General features: G+C 37.3%; 2 protein-coding genes across 2 annotated transcripts; both read left to right on the top strand.

Annotated features, from left to right (window-relative positions):
• Positions 1–7,129: 7,129 nt before the first annotated feature.
• On the top strand, positions 7,130–14,301 carry LOC114524731 (heart- and neural crest derivatives-expressed protein 1-like). The gene is made up of 3 exons (XM_028545897.1): positions 7,130–7,257; positions 9,890–10,307; positions 13,150–14,301. The coding sequence occupies exons 1-3, from the start codon at positions 7,202–7,204 to the stop codon at positions 13,231–13,233; spliced, it is 558 nt and encodes a 185-aa protein (XP_028401698.1). The 5' UTR covers positions 7,130–7,201; the 3' UTR covers positions 13,234–14,301.
• Positions 14,302–14,845: 544 nt separating this feature from the next.
• Positions 14,846–24,090, top strand: LOC114524728 (PGAP2-interacting protein-like). The gene is made up of 14 exons (XM_028545893.1): positions 14,846–15,180; positions 15,632–15,944; positions 16,520–16,864; positions 17,281–17,636; positions 18,212–18,343; positions 18,839–18,918; positions 19,237–19,342; positions 20,178–20,313; positions 20,581–20,645; positions 20,855–20,939; positions 21,552–21,608; positions 21,824–21,911; positions 22,237–22,454; positions 22,690–24,090. The coding sequence occupies exons 1-14, from the start codon at positions 14,943–14,945 to the stop codon at positions 22,766–22,768; spliced, it is 2,298 nt and encodes a 765-aa protein (XP_028401694.1). The 5' UTR covers positions 14,846–14,942; the 3' UTR covers positions 22,769–24,090.

The raw sequence follows: 24,090 nt of genomic DNA, 5'->3' as shown, positions 1-24,090 counted from the left end.
TTTGGTTAGCTTTGCTCGGTTGTTTCCTTTCCTTTCCTTTCCTTTCCTTTCCTTTCCTTTCCTTTCCTTTCCTTTCCTTTCCTTTCCTTTCCTTTCCTTTCTTTCCTTTCCTTTCCTTTTCCTTCCTTTCCTTTCCTTTCCTTTCCTTTCCTTTCCTTTCCTTTCCTTTCCTTTCCTTTCCTTTCCTTTCCTTTCCTTTCCTTTCCTTTCCTTTCCTTTCCTTTCCTTTCCTTTCCTTTCCTTTCCTTTCCTTTCCTTTCCTTTCCTTTCCTTTCCTTTCCTTTCCTTTCCTTTCCTTTCCTTTCCTTTCCTTTCCTTTCCTTTCCTTTCCTTCCTTTCCTTTCCTTTCCTTTCCTTTCCTTTCCTTTCCTTTCCTTTCCCTTTCCTTTCCTTTCCTTTCCTTTCCTTTCCTTTCCTTTCCTTTCCTTCCTTTTCCTTTCCTTTCCTTTCCTTTCCTTTCCTTTCCTTTCCTTTCCTTTCCTTTCCTTTCCTTCCTTTCCTTTCCTTCCTTTCCTTTCCTTTCCTTTCCTTTCCTTTCCTTTCCTTTCTTTCCTTTCCTTTCCTTTCCTTTCCTTTTCCTTTCCTTTCCTTTCCTTCTTTCTTTCCTTTCCTTTCCTTCCTTTTCCTTTCCTTTCCTTCCTTTCCTTTCTTTCCTTTCCTTCCTTTCCTTTCCTTTCCTCCTTTCCTTTCCTTCCTTTCCTTTCCTTTCCTTTCCTTTCCTTTCCTTTCTTTCCTTCCTCTTTCCTTTCCTTTCCTTCCTTTCCTTTCCTTTCCTTTCCTTTCCTTTCCTTTCCTTTCCTTTCCTTTCCTTTCCTTTCCTTTCCTTTCCTTTCCTTTCCTTTCCTTTCCTTTCCTTTCCTTTCTTTTCTTTTCTTTTCTTCTCCTTTCCTTTCCTTTCTTTTCCCTGCCCTGCCCTGCTCTGCTCTTCTTTGGCACTTTGCTCTGCTAATTAGATGCTCTAGTTAATAAATGTTATGCTCTGTTTTACTCTGCGCGGCTTTGGTCCCTGTGGGAAGTAAATATAGTTGTGATAAGGAGAACAGCACATATCAATTTATTATCAATTTTTACTATAGTGTGTTCATTATTTGGGGTCCACAAAAAGAGTTTCAACACCAAGTATTGTTATTTTCAGTTTCACCTAAAATTCCTATAACTTGGGAACCGCAAACAAAAGATGTTCATTTGGTCGAGCTCTCCACTTCATCGAATGAATACCAGCAGATTATTGATCTCATTGGCCCTGCAAAAATATCGGTCGAATGTATCAAGAGAATCCAGAATCCACGTTTATATAAAATGTATCTTAGTAAAAAAGAGTCGATGGCAACGGAAGCAAACGAAAAGCAGTTGTTCCATGGCACAAAGTTCGAAAGTGTTTCTTCGATCAATACAAACAATTTTAATCGAGGTTTTTCCGGAATAAACGGTAGGAAAAGTAGAAAATTATCTCTGATTTTTTAAAAACCTACGAAAGATTCGTTCCCATGCATGGTTGGTTGCAAGCGAGGAAATTTTAGGAATTAGGGTCCTATACCGGACAGTCGAAAGCAGCCTATTTACAATCTTACGAGAAAGTAAAACCAATTTCTAGCAAGAATTGTAGACATCGGAGAAATTCTACATGCTCAGTATAGTTATACAATCCTAGGCAGACCCTAGGCTGTCTTTCTCTTTAAAACATTAACCAATATATATTAACCAAAATATTTCTGCGTCCATATAGGTACCAGATATGGCCATGGTGTATATTTTGCAAGAGATGCCTCCTACTCTATCAGCTTTTTACAAAGAGATAGCGCACACGACGGAGTTTTCCATATGTACGTCGCAAGAGTTTTGGTTGGAAGGAGTATAAAGGGCTGTAAAGAATTACGTGTTCTGCCCAAACGAAATGACCCACGCAACCCCGAGTTATTTTACGACTCCGCTGTGGACGACACAGAAAATCCATCGATATTCGTGACGTTCGATGACCATCAGTGTTACCCAGAATATTTGATTACGTTTAATATGGCATAGTTTCATTTTAAAAATTATTTAACAATTTTGGCACATTAAAGTATAATCTCCATGCATGTTCACCAAAATACTAAAACTCTGGCAACCACTAATAATCTCAGAAAGGGATTCAGAGAAATTTATGTTATTTCAGTTGTTTTCATGAGGTTTATCGTTAGTAGCCCCTCACAAGCCAGAATCTTGTTCAGAAAGACCAATTAAAATTCTTCATTAATTTAGAAAAAGCGGAACTTAACCAAACGTGCTTGTATGATATCTTTTTACTATGTGATTTATATGTTGCAGTTGTATGGGTAAAAAAATAAAATTACGTTTATTAGCAAGTTCATGCGTGGCTATTTATACATTAACAATTAATTGTGGAAATTTCTCTGCTTGATTTAAAGAACCTCGAGCCTCTCATTAGCCTACTGCTGCAAGCAGACCAGACATTGTCATTGAATTGTCATTAATACAGATTTTGAATTTATTAAAGATGTGGATAGCAGCTTACAAGAGCTGAAGTATACAGAATTATTTACAGTACCCAAAAAAGTACCCAATATACAAATACATAGTAAAAATGGAAATTTACGACAGTAATAGGAAACTAATAATAGAAAACTATTTAGAAAAATTCTAAAAACTACTTTAATGAGTCATTATAAGCTACGATACTTGAAGGTAAAAAAGAGTCTATAAAACGACTAGTTTTACAGTCAATTAGGTTGACATGGTATCATTACGAAGAGGATGTTTAACTTTATCTGGAACGAGAGCGTGCAACTTATGTTCAGGATGAAGACGCTTTTTGAAATATAACATACATATATCATTTCTTCTTTGGCTAAGTAATTAAATTACTTTATACTCTAAAGCTTCGTGAATCGTGGTATGACAAATCTGGAAATATTAGTCTTAAGGCACGTTTTTGGATTCTTTCTATCTCCTCTTTTAAGTAATCTGGGACGCCAAAGTTCCACACCTGACACGAGTATTGAAGAACGGGTCATGCATGTAAAAAACACTTGAATTAAGGAGGAATCACTCACTCCGTTTCGTTTAAGTACGCGGAGAAATTAAAGTCTCTTTGATGCCTTGGCCACGATATATTCAATATGTAAAATTCCAATGCTGATGACAGGAGAAGACGAAGGACTTTTGCCGATGGAACCCGGGATATACAATGTTCTCCAATCAACAGCGGCGGGAGATCCGGGGTATCTTTAGCAAACGAAATTATCAACTCTTTACATTTGTTACGATTAAGTACCATGTCGTTCTCAATACACCATTTCTGTATATCATCAATGACCTAGCCTGGGTACGAAACGACCAAGCCGAGGTACGAAACGGCAAGAGTATGAAATGACGAGAGTACGAAAAGACATAAATCATGCATGATGCACGCATATCTCTGCGATCAGGAAAGACTGTTTTGCACACCTGACACAGGAAAAAAGATATTGTCAACGATTGTCAGAATTTTTATACTAGGTGTGGTCAATAATCGCGGCGATTAAAAAATGATGTTGCGACGAACCTTGGAAAAATAAAGAATATGGATTTTATAAAAATATTTTCCCTCGTGAAAACAGAAAATATCGGTATCTTTATTGTCATGATCATCATTTTCTGAAAATTTTGTGTATCATTAGATTAAACAACAACATGGTTATACTTTATAAACGGTGGACATATATTGACTGGTTCATAATTGACAATTAGTACTATTAGTGTTATTAGTATTGGTATTATATTGTAGTACTATTGGTACATAAATGACTATTAGTATTATTATAAATGATTGGTCGTATAATTTTAATAAAAGTATCACGATGTATAGTACTTGATGACTCTGGTGTGTGCCTGAATAGTGGGTAGAGCTAGACATGTCAGCATCGTATGATGCAAAATAGAAACTAACAAGGGCATGGAACTCCAGTTATTTCCCGTATATAGTATATCGCTCTTGATTTCCATTAGACGTTTTTTATCTTAGTCCGATTTCACAATGTCCGGCCGCCTATCTAGGGCCTCAAGTTTCGTCTTGAGTGGGATCCAATGAAGCGCTTCCCGGCGATGACATTTCTCTGTAAATTACAATTCAAGTGCGCTATTTATACGATGTTTGTATACATTATGGAGTACGAGGTGGAGTGTACTGATATATTCCGCTTGACATTTTTAATTGAACTGCTTTAGGACCCTTATATAGTATAAAATGTAATGCATATTAAACCAATTTTAAGCCTGATTAGTTTAATCGTAATATCTGCTATGTCCATTGACGGTAGTCATGAATTTTTTCTTCTTCATTAATCGCAGACATTAGGCCTAAGTGTTAGGCCTTGTCCACACCAATCCAATCAAGCCATACAAGATCAAAGATTCCCTAGAATTAGAATTATTTCTCCTACCATGTAGACAATGCATTTGAGACAAAAAAGTGTGAATTAAGCCTAAAGCCTGATCCTCATATATCGCAATCATCAACTGCTTTGTTATTTTGGATTAATTTTCTTCCACATCGTTCATTGAAAATATATCGCCGAACATCTGATAATACATCGCCGACTATCTGAGGCTATATAGTTCATGAGAATATAAATATTAACGGCATGCAATAATCGGTGAGGGCAAGTGTAGAAGATCAATGAAAATGAGATACTTTGTTATTTGGAATAACCGATTACCCATCTTATTAGAACTAAGCCCTATTATAGAACTATAGGCTTTATGCTTGGTTTTCATCCCATTTCATATCCATCTTATTAGGAATAACTGACTATATACCGAAATTAAACACCGTTGGCAGGAAAATTCATCGCCGACTGTCGGCGCCCTATTATAGAACTAGGCTTTATGCTTGGTTTTCATAAGTCACCGTCAGTCAGCGAGGGCCACTGTCGGTAATCACTGAGGAGGGAATACTTCGAAATCATCAGTATGCTATGAGAACCAACCGTTCAATTGCATTGTCGGTGGTCGGTGACAACAATTTTCTTTAAAATAAATAGAGCTTGCTTTTAGATTGTTCATCGACATGCATGCATGCAGTCTTGAGCCAGGTTCTCAATCATTGGTTACCGCCCCTGGGCGATACCTATTGTATACTGGAGCACGAAAGTACCCCAAAACGTCATCGTGAGAAAGGCTATATATAATTCAGCCTTCTTGCATGGCAAGTCACAGGCATATATATGTCAACCTGCATGCGCATGGCAGCATGTTTATTTTAAACTATAATTTTCCATGAGGACGAGCTTCAAAAACTGTTTTACTGCCTGGGTTGCGTGCAATAAGAAATCAAATTTTCTTTGAAGTAGTATAATTATTCCGATGATTTTTCTTCCATGTTACCTTAACGTGTGCAAAGTCGTTAGGCGATGAAGACGTGAAGCAGCGTTTTGAACCCGTCGTCGGTTGTCTCATCGGCGATATGATTTAAACCTGATTTTCGTGATCGTTTTAAATTGCTTGCGAAGTACATCGGTTGAGTGTGCACAGTGGATAATTTTGCCAAAATCGTGCAGATTTCAAACATTCGATGTGTATACCAGAACAAGGGGTTATATTATGATGGCCCTCAAGGAGACCTTTAATGAAGAAGGAAAATCTTTCTTATAGACAAATTATATAAGCATTTTTATGCATGCCTACCATCAGTGCTGATGAATTTTCATCTCACCGATAGTGAAAAATTCTGCCGGCAATTGCATGGTCCCAGGGTATGTATCCTGATTTCCTCTTATATGAGTTGTTAATATGATCCGAGCATCATCGAGAAAAAGTCTCAGTTAAACACACGTTAATCACAAGTCGACAAATACGCTTTAAGGGACCTCAGACGACTTTAGAGTATTTGGAATGTGCGCGGCTCTTGGTACGAGATTTCTCATGCATTTTCCGGTTTCGATTAAGCCTTTTTCTACTTCCGACCTTTCGTTCAATTGCTTTTCAAAGAGAGTGAGACACAGCTTTCGCTCGATTTTCTTTTAAATTATAGCGATCGGTCAAGTGAATTAACCTCGTCCTCGGTCAACTTCTCAAAATTTCAAAGAATATTGCAACCACTGGTAAAAAACTGGCTTACCGGAGTGGAATGCAGCTTTAAGTTTTTCCCAATCCTAAAATACTGCTTACCTGAAAAGGATCATCCGTATCACAATTATCGCTATGTAAAATATTCGAGTTCATGCCAATGCATGGTAACCTATAGCTCGCTTCAAGTCGTTTTGCTGGTTTTGTGCGTAAATAGACTATGAAGATGATCATCATCCTACGAAGTGCTCTCCACTCACCCACTATAGGTCCCATGTTATCTCCATAATTATAATCATCTCTTTTAAACTTTAAATAAAAAAACACTTAGAGCAAGTCAATTGCTAATTGACGCAATTTTAGCGCTTTATTTCAAATAAGGGTCTTCAAAAGAAATTTAAGTTAACATGGAATTTTCTATAAATATTGAACATAATTAGCCACTCAATATTTACGAGATAAACCCGTCTCTTATCCAGGATATCTCAAATTAAAAGCTTATCACATGCGTGGTATGTCCGCCTTTAGTTCCGGACGTCCCATAGCACAAGGTTTAGAGCGCTCAACATAAGAATAGTTTAGCCTTTTGAGGTTAGACGCGTCTAAAATTATTTTTGTCGTCGAAAAGCGACTATTAAGTGATGTATAGAGTGAGGAAATTCGAAAATCACTCACGTGGGAAACTACTCAGGTTAACACCCTGCAGTCTGTAGTCTCAGTACACTTGTCAACTTGGTTTAAGTCTAATCTGAAAGACTGTAAAATATTTCCGGAATAGCACTGTGAGACTATAAAAAGATGAATACCTGATACGCGGTGTAAGCAGCCGATTGTATTGCATAATTATATTTTTTACATTTCCTATACTTTCAAACACGCCGAGTAACTTGGTGAATGCATGTGGTATCTTAGAGCAACCATACTACCAGTCTGCAGGAGAGCTTGAAATTTCTTCATAGACTGTCGGTGGTCGCGCGCGCCAAGTTGTGTTAACACTAAAATGCTCTGTCAAAACTGTCAACGACACTTTCAAGTATTCGCATACTTCGCGCGTATAATATTTCAAAGTTGTTCTGCAATTACATTTCCCTATCAAGGCGGAGCGAGCACAACGCTAAGTATTCTGTAATAGACTGCAAAATGTCGGTCAAAAAACATGCGCCAAAGCTCGAGGAATAAACACGGACAATGTCGACGCCATGCGGGATTCAGGTAGGCACTGGACTAATTGTATGTGTTCTGCAACCTGTCTTACAACTCTCGTTGTCTGTTCAGCCGAATATGATATCAAAATAACTTGCTAATTACCGTGCTAAATGGAACTTTTCACGGCATTTCAATAAGAAGACCCCTGCTAATATTGTTTTTAGATGAATTCGGCAACGTAAGTGCGTGAAGTTCACCGTTTGTACATTCGTTCCAGTACTTACAAGACGAAAGTAAATTTAAGCATTTCTGTTTTCTTTTGTGCTAGCTCCAGTTTCCTTAATTGCTACCTTAAAGAGCCTCGCCAGGGGTGTTTTTAGCATTTAAATTTGTGCATGTAACAGAATGCAAACTGTGGATTGCGAGTCTACAACCGCGTAATAACAATGCACTACATACATGCACGTAGTTTACCATGCAAGCAATTAAGTTGCCCTCATACAGGAAAAGTCTCTTTTTGTAAACCGAGTAATAAATGTCTCAATTAATTAAAATAAAAAAAACAACTACGTGTAGATTTAATTTAACACATTTCAACAAAGGTTAAACGCCCAGCATCCATTTCAGGGCATATTGTAATTTTCCATGATCGAGACGCATCGTTTTGTCTCCGGTATACCATATTTGGCACCGTTATCCAGTTTGAGACTTTATTTTCTAAGTGTTTGGTGAATAGGAAAAGGCACAATTCGTATGCACAGTGTGTACCTTTGTGGGCGCAACATGTTATCCATGCATTAGTTTACTCGAAATTATTGAAAACACAACGGTGATTGTGTATTTGAATGTTTTCATAACAATCACAAACGTTTATATATAAAATGTCCCATCCATTGTCAAACATTGCAGGATGCCGGATGCGCATTTAAAACACGCTTCATATGTACTTTCACAGAACAAATGTGCAGTCGTTGTTTGTGTTCAGCCATGTTTAATGATAGAGATGTTACGTAGTTGGTCAAATAAGATCCCATATTTTCCGCATGTTTCCCCCCCTGCCTCGATTGTATGATTTCTCGACGACCCACAACATAGTTTACCGCGTCTATATATCTACACATGTGTTTCGACGGAAAGAGTGTTGGCAATCACTTCGTACTGAAGTTGCAACAAAGTTTCCTAGTGCGCTGATTACTAGTGTATATAGGGATAGATTATGACATCTATATGTCAGTTTATACTGTATTTGTCGCAGCCATGCATTAATGCGTCTCTTTCATGGGATTTCACTTGCCTTATGGACCCCTATAAGAAAATCCTAAGAAAACCAATAATTTTCATTTATATCCATTTACATACATGATCGCATGCATCATACATGAATTTAATTTGATGAAATCACACAAACTAATTAAGAAATAAAAACCTGCACAAGACATCTTTATACTGGCTTGTGTGCTAACAATTATGTATATAAGGCACATTAAAATACTTTATGGATAATATTTTACTGAGCCACACATTCTTCCATCTATTCCCTCGATGCATTTATACTTCAGTAAAGCAATCAAAAATCAAATTCACATGAACATGCAACGCGACAACATTACGACTAACGCGACAACATTACGATTAATCATACACTATGATCCTTTCGAAGTGATCAACAAACAGTCCAGGGTGAAAAATGGCCTGACATTCCCTGCAACTTTTGTACACCTCTTGCTCCTTTGATTTTGTGAGGGCATACAATTTAATTCTATAATTGATTGATGAATGTTAACCCAATTAAATAACAAAATTGACTAAAAGGACCGCGAAAGTAATGTCCCATTCCAAGATTAAGTAGAGATAAGAGGGACTTATTAAATTGAGTTTTGCACTCAAGGAGCATCATGGGTAAATTAGGCATTTAAATGTCAGGCCCTCCCGGATGCATGTTATAAACGTGAAACTATAATCCCAATGTCAATAACAGTGATAATGTTTTCCAAGTAGGTGTACCTCGAAAAGATTCGTTCGTATTATTGTAGGCGGTTCGTTTCTCTGCGTTCAGTTGGTTATGAAGCGGTTGCTGTGTTATAAAGATACCATGTCAATATTTCTAAAGGCTGCGTTTAGTTATACGAACTAATAATACTAGTTCGGCATTTCCAAATTCCAACATAGCAAAGGCTCTTCGACTGAAAAGAAGGTTGGCCTTCACTTCCTCATGACTTCAAAGTCCCCCTTATAATTTTTTTCCTATCTAAACACACTTTGCGGTCTTCATGCAAATGTCTATACCTATATACACTGTCACCCCCACGCATGTTCGTAATATTATATCTGGCAACAGTGATCTTGCCGACACGAAAATCAAAAATCCTTCCGCTTTGCCTTCACTATGCCTGGTGCATGTCAACGGACCTATGAGGTGATAAACTGCCTGAAACAATACAAAGACAATCCAAGAGGTGCCTCAAACCTGGAATAAGCGGAATTCGAATAAAAATCTGTTCACCAGGTCGACAAAAAGATCGATCATTTTTTCAGTAAAAAATCATATATCAGTCTTGATCAAAGCTCACACACATTACTCAAACATACGGACGTCGAAAAAATTCCAAAGAAAGGAAGATGAAACCACCGGACAGTGCTGCACTTGAACTGATTTAAATAATAATAGCTCTCAGTCTCATTCATAACATTTCTTTAGAGGTAACGTCAATATTTACGAGGTCCCGCATCAACAGACAAGGGAAATGGAAAAGGACCAAAGTCAGTGTCCAGAATTTGGCTTTCGGTTAAATCATCACGAACAAAATACCAAAATGAAGTCAAAACAAAATTTTAACGAAGTGAATGGTTTTCCGAAAAAAACCGAACGACGACGCACAGAGACGATGAACTTGGCCTTTGCTACTCTACGCGAGCACATCCCAAACGTACCGACCGACACAAAACTCTCGAAGATAAAAACATTACGGCTGGCAATTAGTTATATTCGCTATTTGAGGGAGGTTCTTGATGGAGAGGACCCTGGTGAATATGTTGTCGATCTGAAACGAGATCGAAACATCGCCATGGGCATTGCCGATCAGTATGACTATGAAGAAAAACAAAAGAAGGAGGTGGTAAGTTTAACAGTTAGATTCATCAGCACAGGTAACGCGAGTTGGAAATTCGTACACATAAGGCCGATTTACACGGTCAATTTTACGACTCAGTTGGAATTTTGCTGCGGCAGATTGTGCAACAATTGTGAGGATAAATAACTTAATGTTAACTCAGTCTACTCACCATCGGTAACGTAGAAATTAGCCATGCAAATTAGTAGTGCTCACAAACATTTTGACAGTGTGCTGTGTGCCTTATAGTCAAATACCTACGACGATACCATTGATACTGTTAGGTCGATATTGCTCTAGTCATCTTGAAATGATTTCTTATATCTATAACTCAACGAAATGTATTCGTTTTTAAAAAGCGATTGTGAGCTGGGTAAGAAATACTGTTGATAATTTCCTGACTGAACAGTAAACTAAATTTATAAACTTAGACTCAAACGTCTGTCGGTCTCAAAAATTTGGTCTTTTCCTCGTCAAACTACGTATGCGATAACGTCCGGTTATGACACAAGGCTGGATCGCACTGTTAATAATTAGAATTGAATTTGACTTCATCATCCAATATGCAAGCTCCCTTATTTTAAGTTTACAGTTCTACGTCGTCTTCGAAGAGCCTTTCCTCGAAACATTGTCTATACCTTATATTTTTCTTAGGTGGTCTATCTGGCCACCCTATATACTCTTTATTCAGACTACCTAAACTTGGGCCTCAATATACCTTCAATATATATATGAGAGAGTATGTTAATAGATTTTACTATTGGGCTGTCACCATACGGTATCTCGAACATGCAGCCAGTTGGAGCATGAGAGCTGGTTTCTTTAAAATAGTTAGCATTAAAAAAAATAAGCCAAAAGTTTATAAACATTACTACGAAAATCATTTAAACCCTCACAACAAGAAATTGCAGAAAATGCGAGAAAATCTCTATCGGAAATTTCTCCTGCACCTATGCAAATATTGCATGGATGAACCACTAAACTATTGGCAGCAATAAAATAGAACTTTAAAATAGAGATATAGTGAACCTACAAGCTAGGGCCTGCTCATATGATCCCAATGGCGGGCATTAAACTGTCGTCTTGCTAGTTGCTACTTTGGTGTATTGAAAGAAGTTACGATAAAAAATATTGTAAGACTGCCTGTACATGTTTACATCCGATTTTAAATTTTTTTTTCAATAATAGCTATATAGTTTCAGTAACATAGTCTTCAAATCTGATGAGCAATATCCTAGATTCTGATTACATCCCATATTTCTTTGGTGATCAATTTCCTAATATGTTCTGGCTTATATAAAATGCAAAAAATATTTCCCCGGTTTAAAACTATTCTTGCAAGAGGGATCATATAAGCCCATGCAAGCCGACAGGGTGTTTAATGCACATCGGGCTATTTCTTAGTGCACTGGCTATAATTCTCGAGCATTCCCACGAGAATGCGAACATTCTCTCACAGCAATCGGTCAATGATAGGAACTAATGCTCCGGAAACAGCGCTAGAGTGTTTATTCAGGCTAATTGTTTTCATTGACAACTTGTTATATGAGATAAAACTCCTCGTTTTCGCTAGCACATTGAATTTTAAACATTTTTAGCTAATCGTACGCCATCTTCTGGACAAGATCGAGTTACTATTTTGTCCATGGCTTTCTTTATATGTTATTATATATGCATGTGTATATGTTGACGTTACCGAATTCGTTAAAGTTGCTCTAGCTCATAGGTATCATCCGTATCAAACCATATCAAACACATGAACACTCAATGGACAAACAGTTTATGCTGTGACAGGTAACTCTACCATGACGAAGGGCATTTAATTAGAACATCACGACTGCGAAGTTTCGGCCACAATCGCTTACAACGAGCTTCCTAGTTTCAGTAGTTTGACTGAAAAAGTTTAGGACATGGTGTCATGCATGGTCTATTGTTGCCATTTACGAAGAGTCTACAGCGCAGTCTAAGATTGTTTTGAGGGACAGGGAATATGATGGCAGGCGCCAAATTTTATGATAACAACAAGTATGTTTCAAGTACCGACAACCGACTATCAGCATAAGCCTTCTACGCAATAAAATATCGAATTCCTGCATTTCACATTAAACATTCAGGTTAAATGTATATTGCCCTCGGTGGTATGCATAATTCCGTTAGATTTGGGCTGAGTGTTAAATACACCGCTTTTTCAATCAAGTTTATACTTTCAAAGGATTCCCTTAAACTTTGAGCGCGCAAGGGATAATGGGTCATTGGTTATTTAGACTCGTCAACGATATTTCGCTTCGTAAAAATACATCATTATAAAAAAGCTCTATTAAAAATGTCCTTTCAAAACTTTAAGCGGCTTAAACCACAGCAAACTTAAAGCGCGGAAAGGCTGCTATAAACTGCCTTTGGAACTAATGTTTCTTCTTGTGGATCATTACTATCAGTCTTTAGGTCAAACGCGGGAAGCCAGATGTTACGCGAAGTTTGGTTTCTCTTTATAGTTTTGTTGAGGCAATCAAACTTCATGTGACGTCAAGATTTCAGCTTGATTCAATTTAAATCCAATTTACTGATGCGGGGATGTCTAAAGAGGTTTTATACGGTTTCAGTTGTTCGGTTGGAAACAACATCTTATGGCCGCCATAATTAATTATTCTCACTGTATTTAAAACGTTCCATGACTAACATTACGAAATATTAAAACTGTATTTCATAAGATACATAGGAATTTCCGGGCTTTATAATCCGTTATGTAATGGCCAATAGAAATTGTGTTCCCCGAAAATAATATTTCTCTCCACCGCAAACAATTTGGTCAGTTTGAGATAGTTCAAAAGGTATTTTCTAATTTTTTCAGGAATATAAATTACTTCCAAAGCGAAAACGTGGAAGGACAGGTTGGCCACAGAAGGTCTGGGCTTTGGAATTAAAGAACGAATAAAGAAATATGTATAAATGTACTATATGGATTAATGGATAGTGGATCTCGCTGACTAAAAATTAAAATATTCAAAGATGGTTGCCGGTATCAAATTGGTGAACATGGAGTTATAAGGAAACTGGTGCATGCTGCCTGCTCTTGAACATAGGTTCACACAAAGTACTGTAGAACTAACTTTAAGGTAGAAAGACAGGGTGCAGTATGTGAATTCGTTTACATGTTCACATACGGTGCATATGCCAGTATAAATGTCTGTGTTATGGCGTATTTGTTCGTTTATTTACGCTTCTGTCGGATTGGTTAATGGCCAACCCGGAGCATGCCTGGTGCGCAAACTGTGTCACAGAGCAGACCTTTTACAAAGGTCTATATTACAAAGGTCTATACAAAGGTCTATACACCTTCATCCAATGCACGATTATACACGTCTGTAACTCGGGCCATTTAGATTTTAGATTTATAGATTTTTTCTTGATAATTTTTCTGCAACTAATCGTAATATATTCAACGTAACATCCTAGACAACATGAAACAATCCACTCCTTACCTGTCACAGATTACTCAGCAAATAAATTACGCGCGGCTACAGCATTGGCATGTGACTAAAAATTAATATTCGTCTATTTAAATATGCTAATTATGTAAATGTGGTATTCTCTGTAATATTTCCAACTAATTACTTACATCAGTAGCAATTTTCAATATTATTAATACAGAACCTATCCGATTGACAAATTAATTTGGTCTTCTTCGTTAAAATGCGCTGATATTTATCTAGGCGACAGGGTCGTTTACAGGAATTTATGCCAGGAAGGACATGGTCAATGGAGCACTAATATATTTAGTAAAAGGTAGATTACAAGTTTAGTTTTCCCTGGGAAGTGGGGGGGGAGAACTGCCCAATAGTTTATTAGATAATTATGATTTTAGAAAATCATCAATTTTGAAAGTGAATAAACAACTGAGTAATTGTTGGCATTATTATGGAACACTATTGGTGACCAGATGTAGTAATTTTAATTACTTTTGGTAATTTTTGGTAATTTTTCGGATGATTGTAGTACAGTAATTGAAAATTTGTAGTAATTACTGCAGTAATTTTTCTTAAAATTACAGAAAGCTTTATTGTTTTTCAAGCAATCTTACAAGGTTGAAAAAATCCCTATCAGGTGGATTATTGTGGATAGGCCTATATATCCAGTCTTCATACAAGCGGCCCCTGTTTGTCTTGTGTCCTAGGTCATTTCACAGAAAAACAATAATTTGTACCCAATTCTGTTAGGGTAAAGTAGGGATATTTTGGAATAAAGATTTGAAATTACCAATGATAATGTGGGATAAATGTGTGCATAGTAATTTTTTGCCTCATGTAGTAATTTCTGTCACCTAATTTGGTAATTGTCCTTCAGAATGTTCAGAATTTGGAAAAGCTGGTCACACTGCCAATGATATAGTTTTTAAAATATTTGTATGTGAATGTCAGTTCTCAGTCAGTTTTCGTGTGTTTTATTTTTAATAGATTTATTTTTCAATCAGTTGATATAAATAATGTTTTACAATTTAATTTAATGTCACAACTAATCTACTTCATGTAATATACTATGAAATGAACTGTGCCTTTCCTATATTTTGGCGCTAGTAAACTATTATTAGTTCCTGAAACAGTGTGTAATTATTGATTCGGGACTAACGTTTCTTAAGTTTTTTGAATGATGAGGGTATCTCCGGAGAAGGATTCGAATGAGGCTTCGTCGAGCAGTAAGACATACATTAGGCACAGAGTGCAAAGCTATGTTGAGGGAGTTGACACAAGTCGTGAAAATTACGAAACATATATACCAGCCGAGGATCAGGCGGATTTTGTAGATAAGGAGACTGTTGAAGTCGTCGAGGAGGTCATCGAGGTTTCCAGCATTACACGCGGTTTAATTGCCGAAACAGTTTTGGGTAGGTAGGAAGGTTTTATTATATTAGATAGGCATGCAGTCACTCACGGTCACGCCCACTCTATTTGTTGCAAAATTATCTACATCCACGTTGTGGTCATGAAAGTAAGCCCTGCTCTTCTGTCAATTTTCAAAGGAACTACAAAATGTCCCCAAGAGCCAAAAACATGCAGTTTACCAAACCACCAGGAATGTTGGGAAAATTTTGACATGGGTGCTTGACTGTATAGGTATTTGCCCTCCTAGAGGATTTGCCCTCCTATCACAGGATACAGGAAACCTTTTTGGTATAATTGTTCATCAATTGGGTTACAAAGCATGCATGCAAATCTTTTCACAACTCTTTCCCCAGAAAAAAAATCAGACTAAATACCACCTAAATATAACCCACATCTATATGACCATCATTAGTTAAGGGTTATCTTCAAATTTTTCTTTATAATTATACTTAGGTTACATATGGTGGTCTCTTATACATGCTGTGGGAGCAATGATATGGTTCTATCCACTCAATGAACTTGAGATATCAGGATATGAGGCTTTTGCAGTTGTTCTTCTTTCTCCTATTATTACAAAAATTTCATTCATATCAAGATTCATATCATCTCCAGTAGGACTTACTGTTGTGAGATTATGCTCTATGGTTGGTGTAATCTCATTTCAGGCCCCAACAACGTTTTCTCGTTTGATACTGCTCATGTTCGGATGTGGAAATGCGATGCTGTGGTTGTGTGGTTCCTGGTGGTCAACTTCACCAAGAGAACGGTAATAACTGTTTACCATTGTTAATATAGAGTGTATTTGTCATTTGGGCATAATTTCTTTAGTCTTTGATGAATCTAAAAGAGGTTTAGATATTCTTGGTTTTCTTGCAAAGACTTTTTAACTAAAAAATAGCAAAGGGCCCTCCATATATACTCCATAGTCTCTCTGTTCACAATATGCATGTAGATAATTTTCCTTCCTGGATAGTCATCAAGCTATATTTGCCTGCCCTGATATGCCAGTCCAACATATATTGCAGTTGGTGAATGCATTTCACCTTAAATGTACTTGGAAATATTTTACATCCTTCCATGGTAAACATTTCAATGTTTTTGCCGAAAGAGATTTTTTAATAGACGTCTCAGTTTGGACGAGGTTGCTTTGACTATCTATTATCATTTGCTGGGAAAAATATTCAAATTTGTTTTGAAATAATAGTTACTAATTTGCACTTTATGGTACATCCCATGGTCCATAGGGCAGTTTCCTTTATTGTAAGCATTTTATTGTTTTTGCTCGTATGTACATATAAAAAACTGGTAACTGGATAAAGCTTTACTAAAATGTTATTTTAGAACCCTTTCGTTCTGGGGAACTATCCTTGGATTTTTTGCAATGCTGTCTCTAAGAATATGTTATGTCTCGTTAAATCCAATTTGGTGGAGTCCAACATTTAACACAGCAACCTGTATTGCTGGCATTGTTATGACGATAAGCCAAGCCGTATTTATCTCGGGCGACAGTTGTGTGGTAAAGACAAAAAAAAGTATTGACATAAGTTGGCACCAATGGCTACGTATTAGTGTCGGATTTTCCGCAATGTTTTGGCTGACGCATTGGGTGTTTGGGGAAGTATCACTTGTTTCACGTTGGGCTGTGACTGGCCTTCCCGAATCTGGACCAAACCCAAATCCATGGGGGTAAGTTGCAGAACATAAGATAGGGTCGTTATATAGTGGTGAGGATGCTTAGAGAAGGGCAACTTTCTCTCAAAGATATCTCCACATGGCACAATTTTTGTGAAAGTCCTGCTCAAGCAATCATTTATACTAACAACACACTTTGACAAAATAGCTTACAGTATAATTATAAAAGGTGTATAATTCAATCATAATTACGCCTTTCTGCATGAAATGAACCCAGTCTCAAGAAAACATTTATTCTACCTGCAAATCTTTGTTGTCTCGTCGTAAAAGATTAGATTTATATACGGTACGCGTTGGATGACAGCGAATATAACTGTACCTATAGGCAAAACACCAAAGAATTAAATGCCCATCTGCATGTTAATCTGTTCTTTATAATATCTGACCTTTTTTTTTAAATTTTTCATTAGTATTGCCGTTCTGATTGGCTTAAGTTTCGGTATCATGCTTTCTCCTAACGATTGGACGAAGTCGTTCGTTTGGTGGTTAATTGGTTCGGCTGGGGCGGCAATGTTATACCGCTTACCTACACACTGGTCATTCGTTGGCGGGATTATCCTAGCGGTCTATCTCATGTCGATCTGGCCGTTAATGGCGGATAAGTTGGCGCGCTGCAATCCTGGTTCAACGTTACCGCTTGCCATGGGACTATATATTGTCTTGATTTTAGCATCTGTTTGGGTTGTGGCGTTCAACTTCGTACCAGGCGGAGAATTCACACGTGAAAGAACGGGCACATTGATGGCTATTACGATGCTATTAATTGGTAAGTTCAAGATCTATATTGTTGCAATGCTGCTTGTCCTAGATTCGTAACAAAGCCATGTAATTGTGCAAAAAGTTAAAGGCGATTGTACATGTAGCTATGTTGGAGAGCTGATATCTTTATAAACAATACTGACCTGCAACGTTTCTGACGAAGACCCTAAGGTTGAAACATCCAATTTTTTTCTCATTCAACATGCATATTCAGGCATGTAGTAGTACAGTGTAGTTGAGACGATACCTTATTTAAACAAGCTATAGTGCGCTCCTACCGCAATGTTGTTTGATATTCAGGGGGCGGCTGTGCAAAAACTGGATGGCGGTTTATCATTTTGCTCTAAAATTACAAGTAATTTCAATTATTTTAATAGTAATTCAGATTAAACTGCTGTATTCTCTTTGTCAGTCGTGCGCTCTTCAACTATGTGTTATTGCTGTTTCAATATTTTTACATCGATTTAGAAATCACTATCCCACTCCTGATACAGTTCAATTGTATTCTGTACATAACAGTTTTTCAAGCATGAACGCGTCCTTCGAATGTAGGACCCAGGTAATCGTACCGTATATTCCTAGGTACTGGCATTGCTACAAACGTGCCTCTTCTTGAGACAAAGAGCAAGAATGGACCAAAATCAAGTTCGAAAATGGTATTTTTGAAATTACACGGAGACCGATTGCTATTTTTTAAAACATACGTCAAGATAGGTAGGTGTGTCATTGTTAATTTAGCGAAGTGAAGTGTATATAATTGGTTGTGTACCATTCACCGGAAAACCCATGTTTCAAATTTGTGCAAAATTGTGCGGAACATTTCGATTGGGAAACTTCATTTCCCGTTTGCTGTTCACCTGGGAATCAATATTAATTCTAAAATGGCGACTCTGTTTGCGTTGGTTTTAATTAAGAGATATGAGAATTTTAGACAATGATGACAGTAGAGACATCACCACTGACGTTATTAACTAATGTGTCTGTGATTCTGTCTGGTGGAAATTTTTCAGAGAAATGCAGGTATCTTATTTGGATACTTGTGCAAATGGTGGACAACTAATGTTTGATTCTTGGTCAATCAGTGGAAACTAATGTCAGTGAAACAATGAAATACGCTGCGCTTCGCCACGATACAGTTGAAATGAAAAACTGATCTTCGTGTATATGTAAAAGGTGCTGAGTGATGTCATTGACATCTCTTTCATTTAGGTTTGATATTTATTCTCATCGGTGGCTGTGCAGCAATGTTATTGCGTTGCAATTCCATGAAATATAACACACCTAGTCAGGTAAGCCGTTATTTTTTACCCAACTCTTGAAACTACTACGCCTTAATCATTCACAATTCCTTGTTACTCGATACTGTAAATGAGGCCACTCAGTATCCTCATGCACACAGAAGCTTGCGTGATGACGAGAACATTGGGCAAAGTCAACCACATACCCGGGTTTTTTTCTCTTGGGAAGAACCCTGGGTACGAGGTTGGAGCGCAGAGGCTACTGTGTTTATATGAGAGTGAAATATATCACTCGCTGCAAAAGAATGATTTTTTTAAAGATGTGAAAGTACATTTTCTTCATACCGTACGTTACGTTAACTTGTGCAGGGCGATGAAAAGAAATTCTCAGCGGCCGTGTGGACTGTTCACTTTGGATACGATAATCAGGGCTGGCCGAGTTATGAAAGAGCTGCACTGATGTTAAATGAAACTGGTAGGTATTGTAACATATCCCATATATAATGCTATATAGATTCATAGGTCGTAGCTGTAATCATCCGCGATGTTCACTGTCGGTGTTCACTGACGAATAAATCGCTTTGTGGTCATATTTTCACTTTCGTCGTCACTTTTTACTCAGAATACATAGCCAACTGTCGGTGACACGAGAACTAGGCTAAACAATCAAAACTCAAAATTATAGCTGTAAGAATGTATACCTATAAAAAATAACTATATATTTTTTTCTTGCGGTCCGAATTTATATTTTTCCTATACGGACCTCCAATCTGTTAAATAACATATATATACACATAGTATTAGTGGAATTAAGACCCTTTGAACCTCTAGAATTTATCTGCATCGAGTGAAGTGCCAAAAATCATAATTGACGGCATTAGCATCATATACACATTAACCACGCTTGCAAGGAGCATTGCACCGGCATCGCAAAAGCGTAGGTTCGATTCTTGCCAGAGGACCTATAGTTGACTCATTTTTCCATCAACTGTTCCTAGCTTTAATTTGAAGTGTGTATAATTCCATTCGAAATTAAGACCCTTTGAACCTCTACATATAGTATTAGCTTAATGAAGGTGATGCTACTTAATTGCCATTACGATCCTACTGACTCGTCAAAAGGTAGACAACATTGGTACGGAAACGTTGTTTTCTCAGAATGTTTTTCAAGAAGAAGTGGACAAAAACTCCATGCGTCTCGCGAATTCTCCCGCGCCAATGTCCTATTTTGCCAAAGCCTTTATTCGTTCTTGTTGTCGTCTTTGTGTAATTGTGTTTTGATTGCAAGGATACTGGACGTTGTATTTCAGGAGCGGATGTCATAGGCCTGCTTGAAAGTGACTGTTCAAGGCCGTATCTTGGTAATAATGATCTCACCATGTGGCTGGCGGAAAGGCTGGGGATGTACTCGGATTTTGGACCCTCAACCAGAGATCACACGTGGGGGTATGCCGCAATATTTGAATCCTAATATAATGACACCCTCTCTTCGCTGCATATAGTAATTTGCATGACAACAATTTTGGGGAATTTATTTCTATTTGCGCTTCTAAGGCAAACGAAGTATGTTCGTTGATATATTCCGCCTGATGTTGCTTACTTTGAGAATTTGTTAGTTATAAGCTGTTATATCTTTCATTATGTCGCATTCATCCTGGAATTATTGATGTGTGAACTTGTACATACTGTACCTTTTATGCTTTGTGTTTTTAGTTCTTTGATCTTATCAAAATATCCCATTGTGAAATCCTCTCACCACTTGCTTCCTTCCCCAGAAGGTAAAATAAATTCAATGCATGCACGTTGTCAGCACAAATATAATGCCCCTAATTCGCTAAATTCTTAATGCCCACTGCCTGATGATTTCAATTATGCTCTTGCACTTCTGGGAAATTTGTATTTACCCTGAATATCTAGACTATAGTTTAAAGATATTGATGATAATTTCTTTCTCAATGGAATTATAATCTCAATTTTTATATTACAGGAGAGCTAGCCCCTGCACTTAGTGCTAGTGTCAATATCTCTGGTCAGCTGGTGGACTTTGTTGTAGTACATATGGGAAATGATGGGTAAGATAATCTGACCTAATTTTTTATCCAGGCAATGCATGTAGACCGCCATTGTTGGCACTGTAAAAGCTTGCTATAAACGTAGAGTGAGTACTAATACTGCAGAGTTTCGTCGCATAATATTCCAAAATGCGAAAGTTATAGCCTTTCAAATTGAGTTTGCAAAATTCTCTGCTTTTGTATTGTGTTCATAAATGGCTATCATTTTTCCAAGAAGTGGTAACAAATACCGAAGGCATGCATTTTGTTTAAAAAAAGTCAGTCTATATAAAAATATATATCTATTATAACCGGCCTATATATTCAATACTTCAACACAGCTACAGAATATAAGAAAAAACCGTACGTAATATTTTTATATCTCCTTAATTTCAAGTTTCAATCTGAATTTTTGTCAATTAACCACTAACCCGTGATCAACTAAGATCCACGCGCGGTATGCCGTCTGCCGAGAAGTTAATTACTGTACGTTATATTCCTAAAGTTGCCGAGATGGAAAGCAGAACGAATTTGCACATACGTATACATACTTGCAGCATGCACCTTGCACCTATATAGGCTAAAGTGTGCTGGAAGTAATTCTGACTTGTTTACTAACCTTTTCTGATTTAGGGATGACCTGGATCGGAAGCTACAAGCTCAAGAGCTGGCACGCATCATGGATGAAAGGCAAGCCTACTGCATGTATATGCGTCTGTAGCTATAATGAATCTTTGTCTCAATTCAATTAACTTAAATGAAATCAAGAAAAACTCCAGTTTGCTAAGAAGGATAAAATAAGTGCCTGTACTGTACATGCTCTAGTGTTATCCAAAATCTTGAATTTCAAGATTAACTTTTATTTCGATATCGCGCGAACTGTTTCTTCCTTTCATTTTTTCCAGTCATAACCCAACAGTTTTCTTGGGCTACGTCACTTCCGCTCCTGGTAGTCGGGATTATCATGTCTTACTTAATAATGGTAAAAGGAAGGTACGGAATGCAAAACTTAATTACTACTCTTAAAATCGAATTTATAAACTTTGGCCACTGATGCGAGTGGCTAAACTGGTTGAATCGTCTGAAAATGCACGAATGAAGACGATACTGTTTTCAACTAGGCGAATTATTCGCGCGAACTGATAAAAATGGAAGTGATTACAACGTGGATTGCTATCCAGTTTATATTTCTTGAACTGATGTGATAGAATCCCTTTAATTTTGACTGGCTCAATGTCAATCATTAGGGGAAAGAAATTGACAGTGAGCACACATGGCAAACGTGTTGTACTGTAGGGAGCAATGCATCTCTTTCCAGGATATAGATCCCAGCGATAAAGAGCGATGGTGCGAATATATCATGTATGATGGATTGATAAGACAAGGCTATGCTAGGATTTCTCACGCAGGATTGAGTGATACTGAGGTTCAAATTGCAAAGTTTTTAATACCAGATGATCCCAAAAACTACTCGGATAATCAGCGAACTACGACGGTTGAAAGTGAGGTGCCTGAAATATCGCGGTTTTCTAATCGGTACGTATTGGCAGTGATTCTTTATAGTATAGTCTTGATAATCTTGTAAATCGATGACTACAATCATCCAAGTTGGTGATAGAAATCATAAGAAGAATATGCAATTCCCTAATTCGCTTTTGGCAATTTTTTTGTGCTTACTGTGTCAAATTCGAAGTGTATTTTAGGCCGTACGACTTATAGAAGAAATACCTATACATATAGGAATGCTCTTAATTGTGCTTTTCTTCGGTAGGTTTGGAAACTTCTTCAGAGGTCACTATTATGCATGGCAGCATCATTTTCACATGTCTACACCGAAGTACTTCCTGTAGTCACAATATAGTGCTATTGCTACAATACAACATGGTTAATATTACGGACAGCAAATTCATGATGGAATAACAATAGCAAAAAATGTAAGTTCACCTGTGCTCAGAGCGTCGTCGAAATTGAACACCATTCGGTGAAATCCGTTCCGTGCAATTACCGTTATAAATTGCACTCCACACCACTGCGCAGTAGGCAACTTTTCTTTCATATTGAGCTTGCTTTAATGAGTTAAATCGTCTATAATAAAATACGGCACTGAACGGTTTAATTTCTATATTATTCATGCATTTAGGACGTATCTATTATTAATGCTTGCAAATAATTTAAATTGAAGCCTAATTTTCAGCGCGGAAATGATATGTCGTAAATGTTATTCGACACAGAAAGGCCGAAAAACCAAATCGTTATAATAAATACAATTTTAGACAGAGGGCATTGGAGATGCTCACGGATCTAATAGTATATACTTGTGCGATATCGAGCACTTTGTAGTGACTATCAAGATTGAATAGCGAGATTTAAAAAAAATTATACACGTTTTTATTAATTAACGGGCTGGTGTGTAGACGTTAATTAAATCCGATTGCCTTGTATTTTCAGGGTATCAAAGCACGAATTGCATTAAATCATAAATGCGCCAAATGTAAAGATTTGGGGACTAAAGTGTTAAGGAAATACAAGTAAAAACACATTAAATCACTTGATAAGAAAATAAGAAAATTAGCCACTAAGCAATAACCAAGAATTTAGAATCACCAATATCATGCAAGAAGAATCAATGTTATCAGTCAGTTTTTTTAGAAACAGCGCGCTGCATAACATAACCTTATTCATTATATTAAAAACTATGACCAAATAGTTAACGTGATATATTGGCACAGGGCTGCCGCCTTTTGCACCTTTATAAGCGGAGGGCAGTGGGTGCTGCTTCCCCGTGGCTGCGGCGTCCCCGTATCTGCGACGCATGCAGTATTGCACTGAAGTGAAGTGGTACGAAATACACAAGTTACAAACTATGCTATTTTTTCTGACAAGGGTATTGAGCTCTCGTTTGATGTATATTATGTTACGTTTTGTTCTTATTCCTTAATTTTGAAGATTGAAGAAGTGTATTAGACAACAAACTTACTGTTAACCGGTTCAGCATAATCTATGTCGGCTTTATTATGATGTTTCTATACTCGCATGCATACTGCACATGCATAATATCAGTGCAATCTTTCGAGCACGTAATGCAGGCCTGATGTATACGTAACGTCCTGTGTGAATGTTCCGTATAGAGAACTACTATACAGTATAAATATCCTTGCATCATAGGGGGTTA

The sequence above is a fragment of the Dendronephthya gigantea genome, unplaced genomic scaffold, assembly GCF_004324835.1.
Source record: "Dendronephthya gigantea isolate DGI-Jeju-01 unplaced genomic scaffold, DenGig_1.0 000032F, whole genome shotgun sequence".
In the NCBI taxonomy this organism is placed as follows: domain Eukaryota; kingdom Metazoa; phylum Cnidaria; class Anthozoa; order Malacalcyonacea; family Nephtheidae; genus Dendronephthya; species Dendronephthya gigantea.
This window is presented reverse-complemented; position numbering and strand designations above follow the sequence as displayed.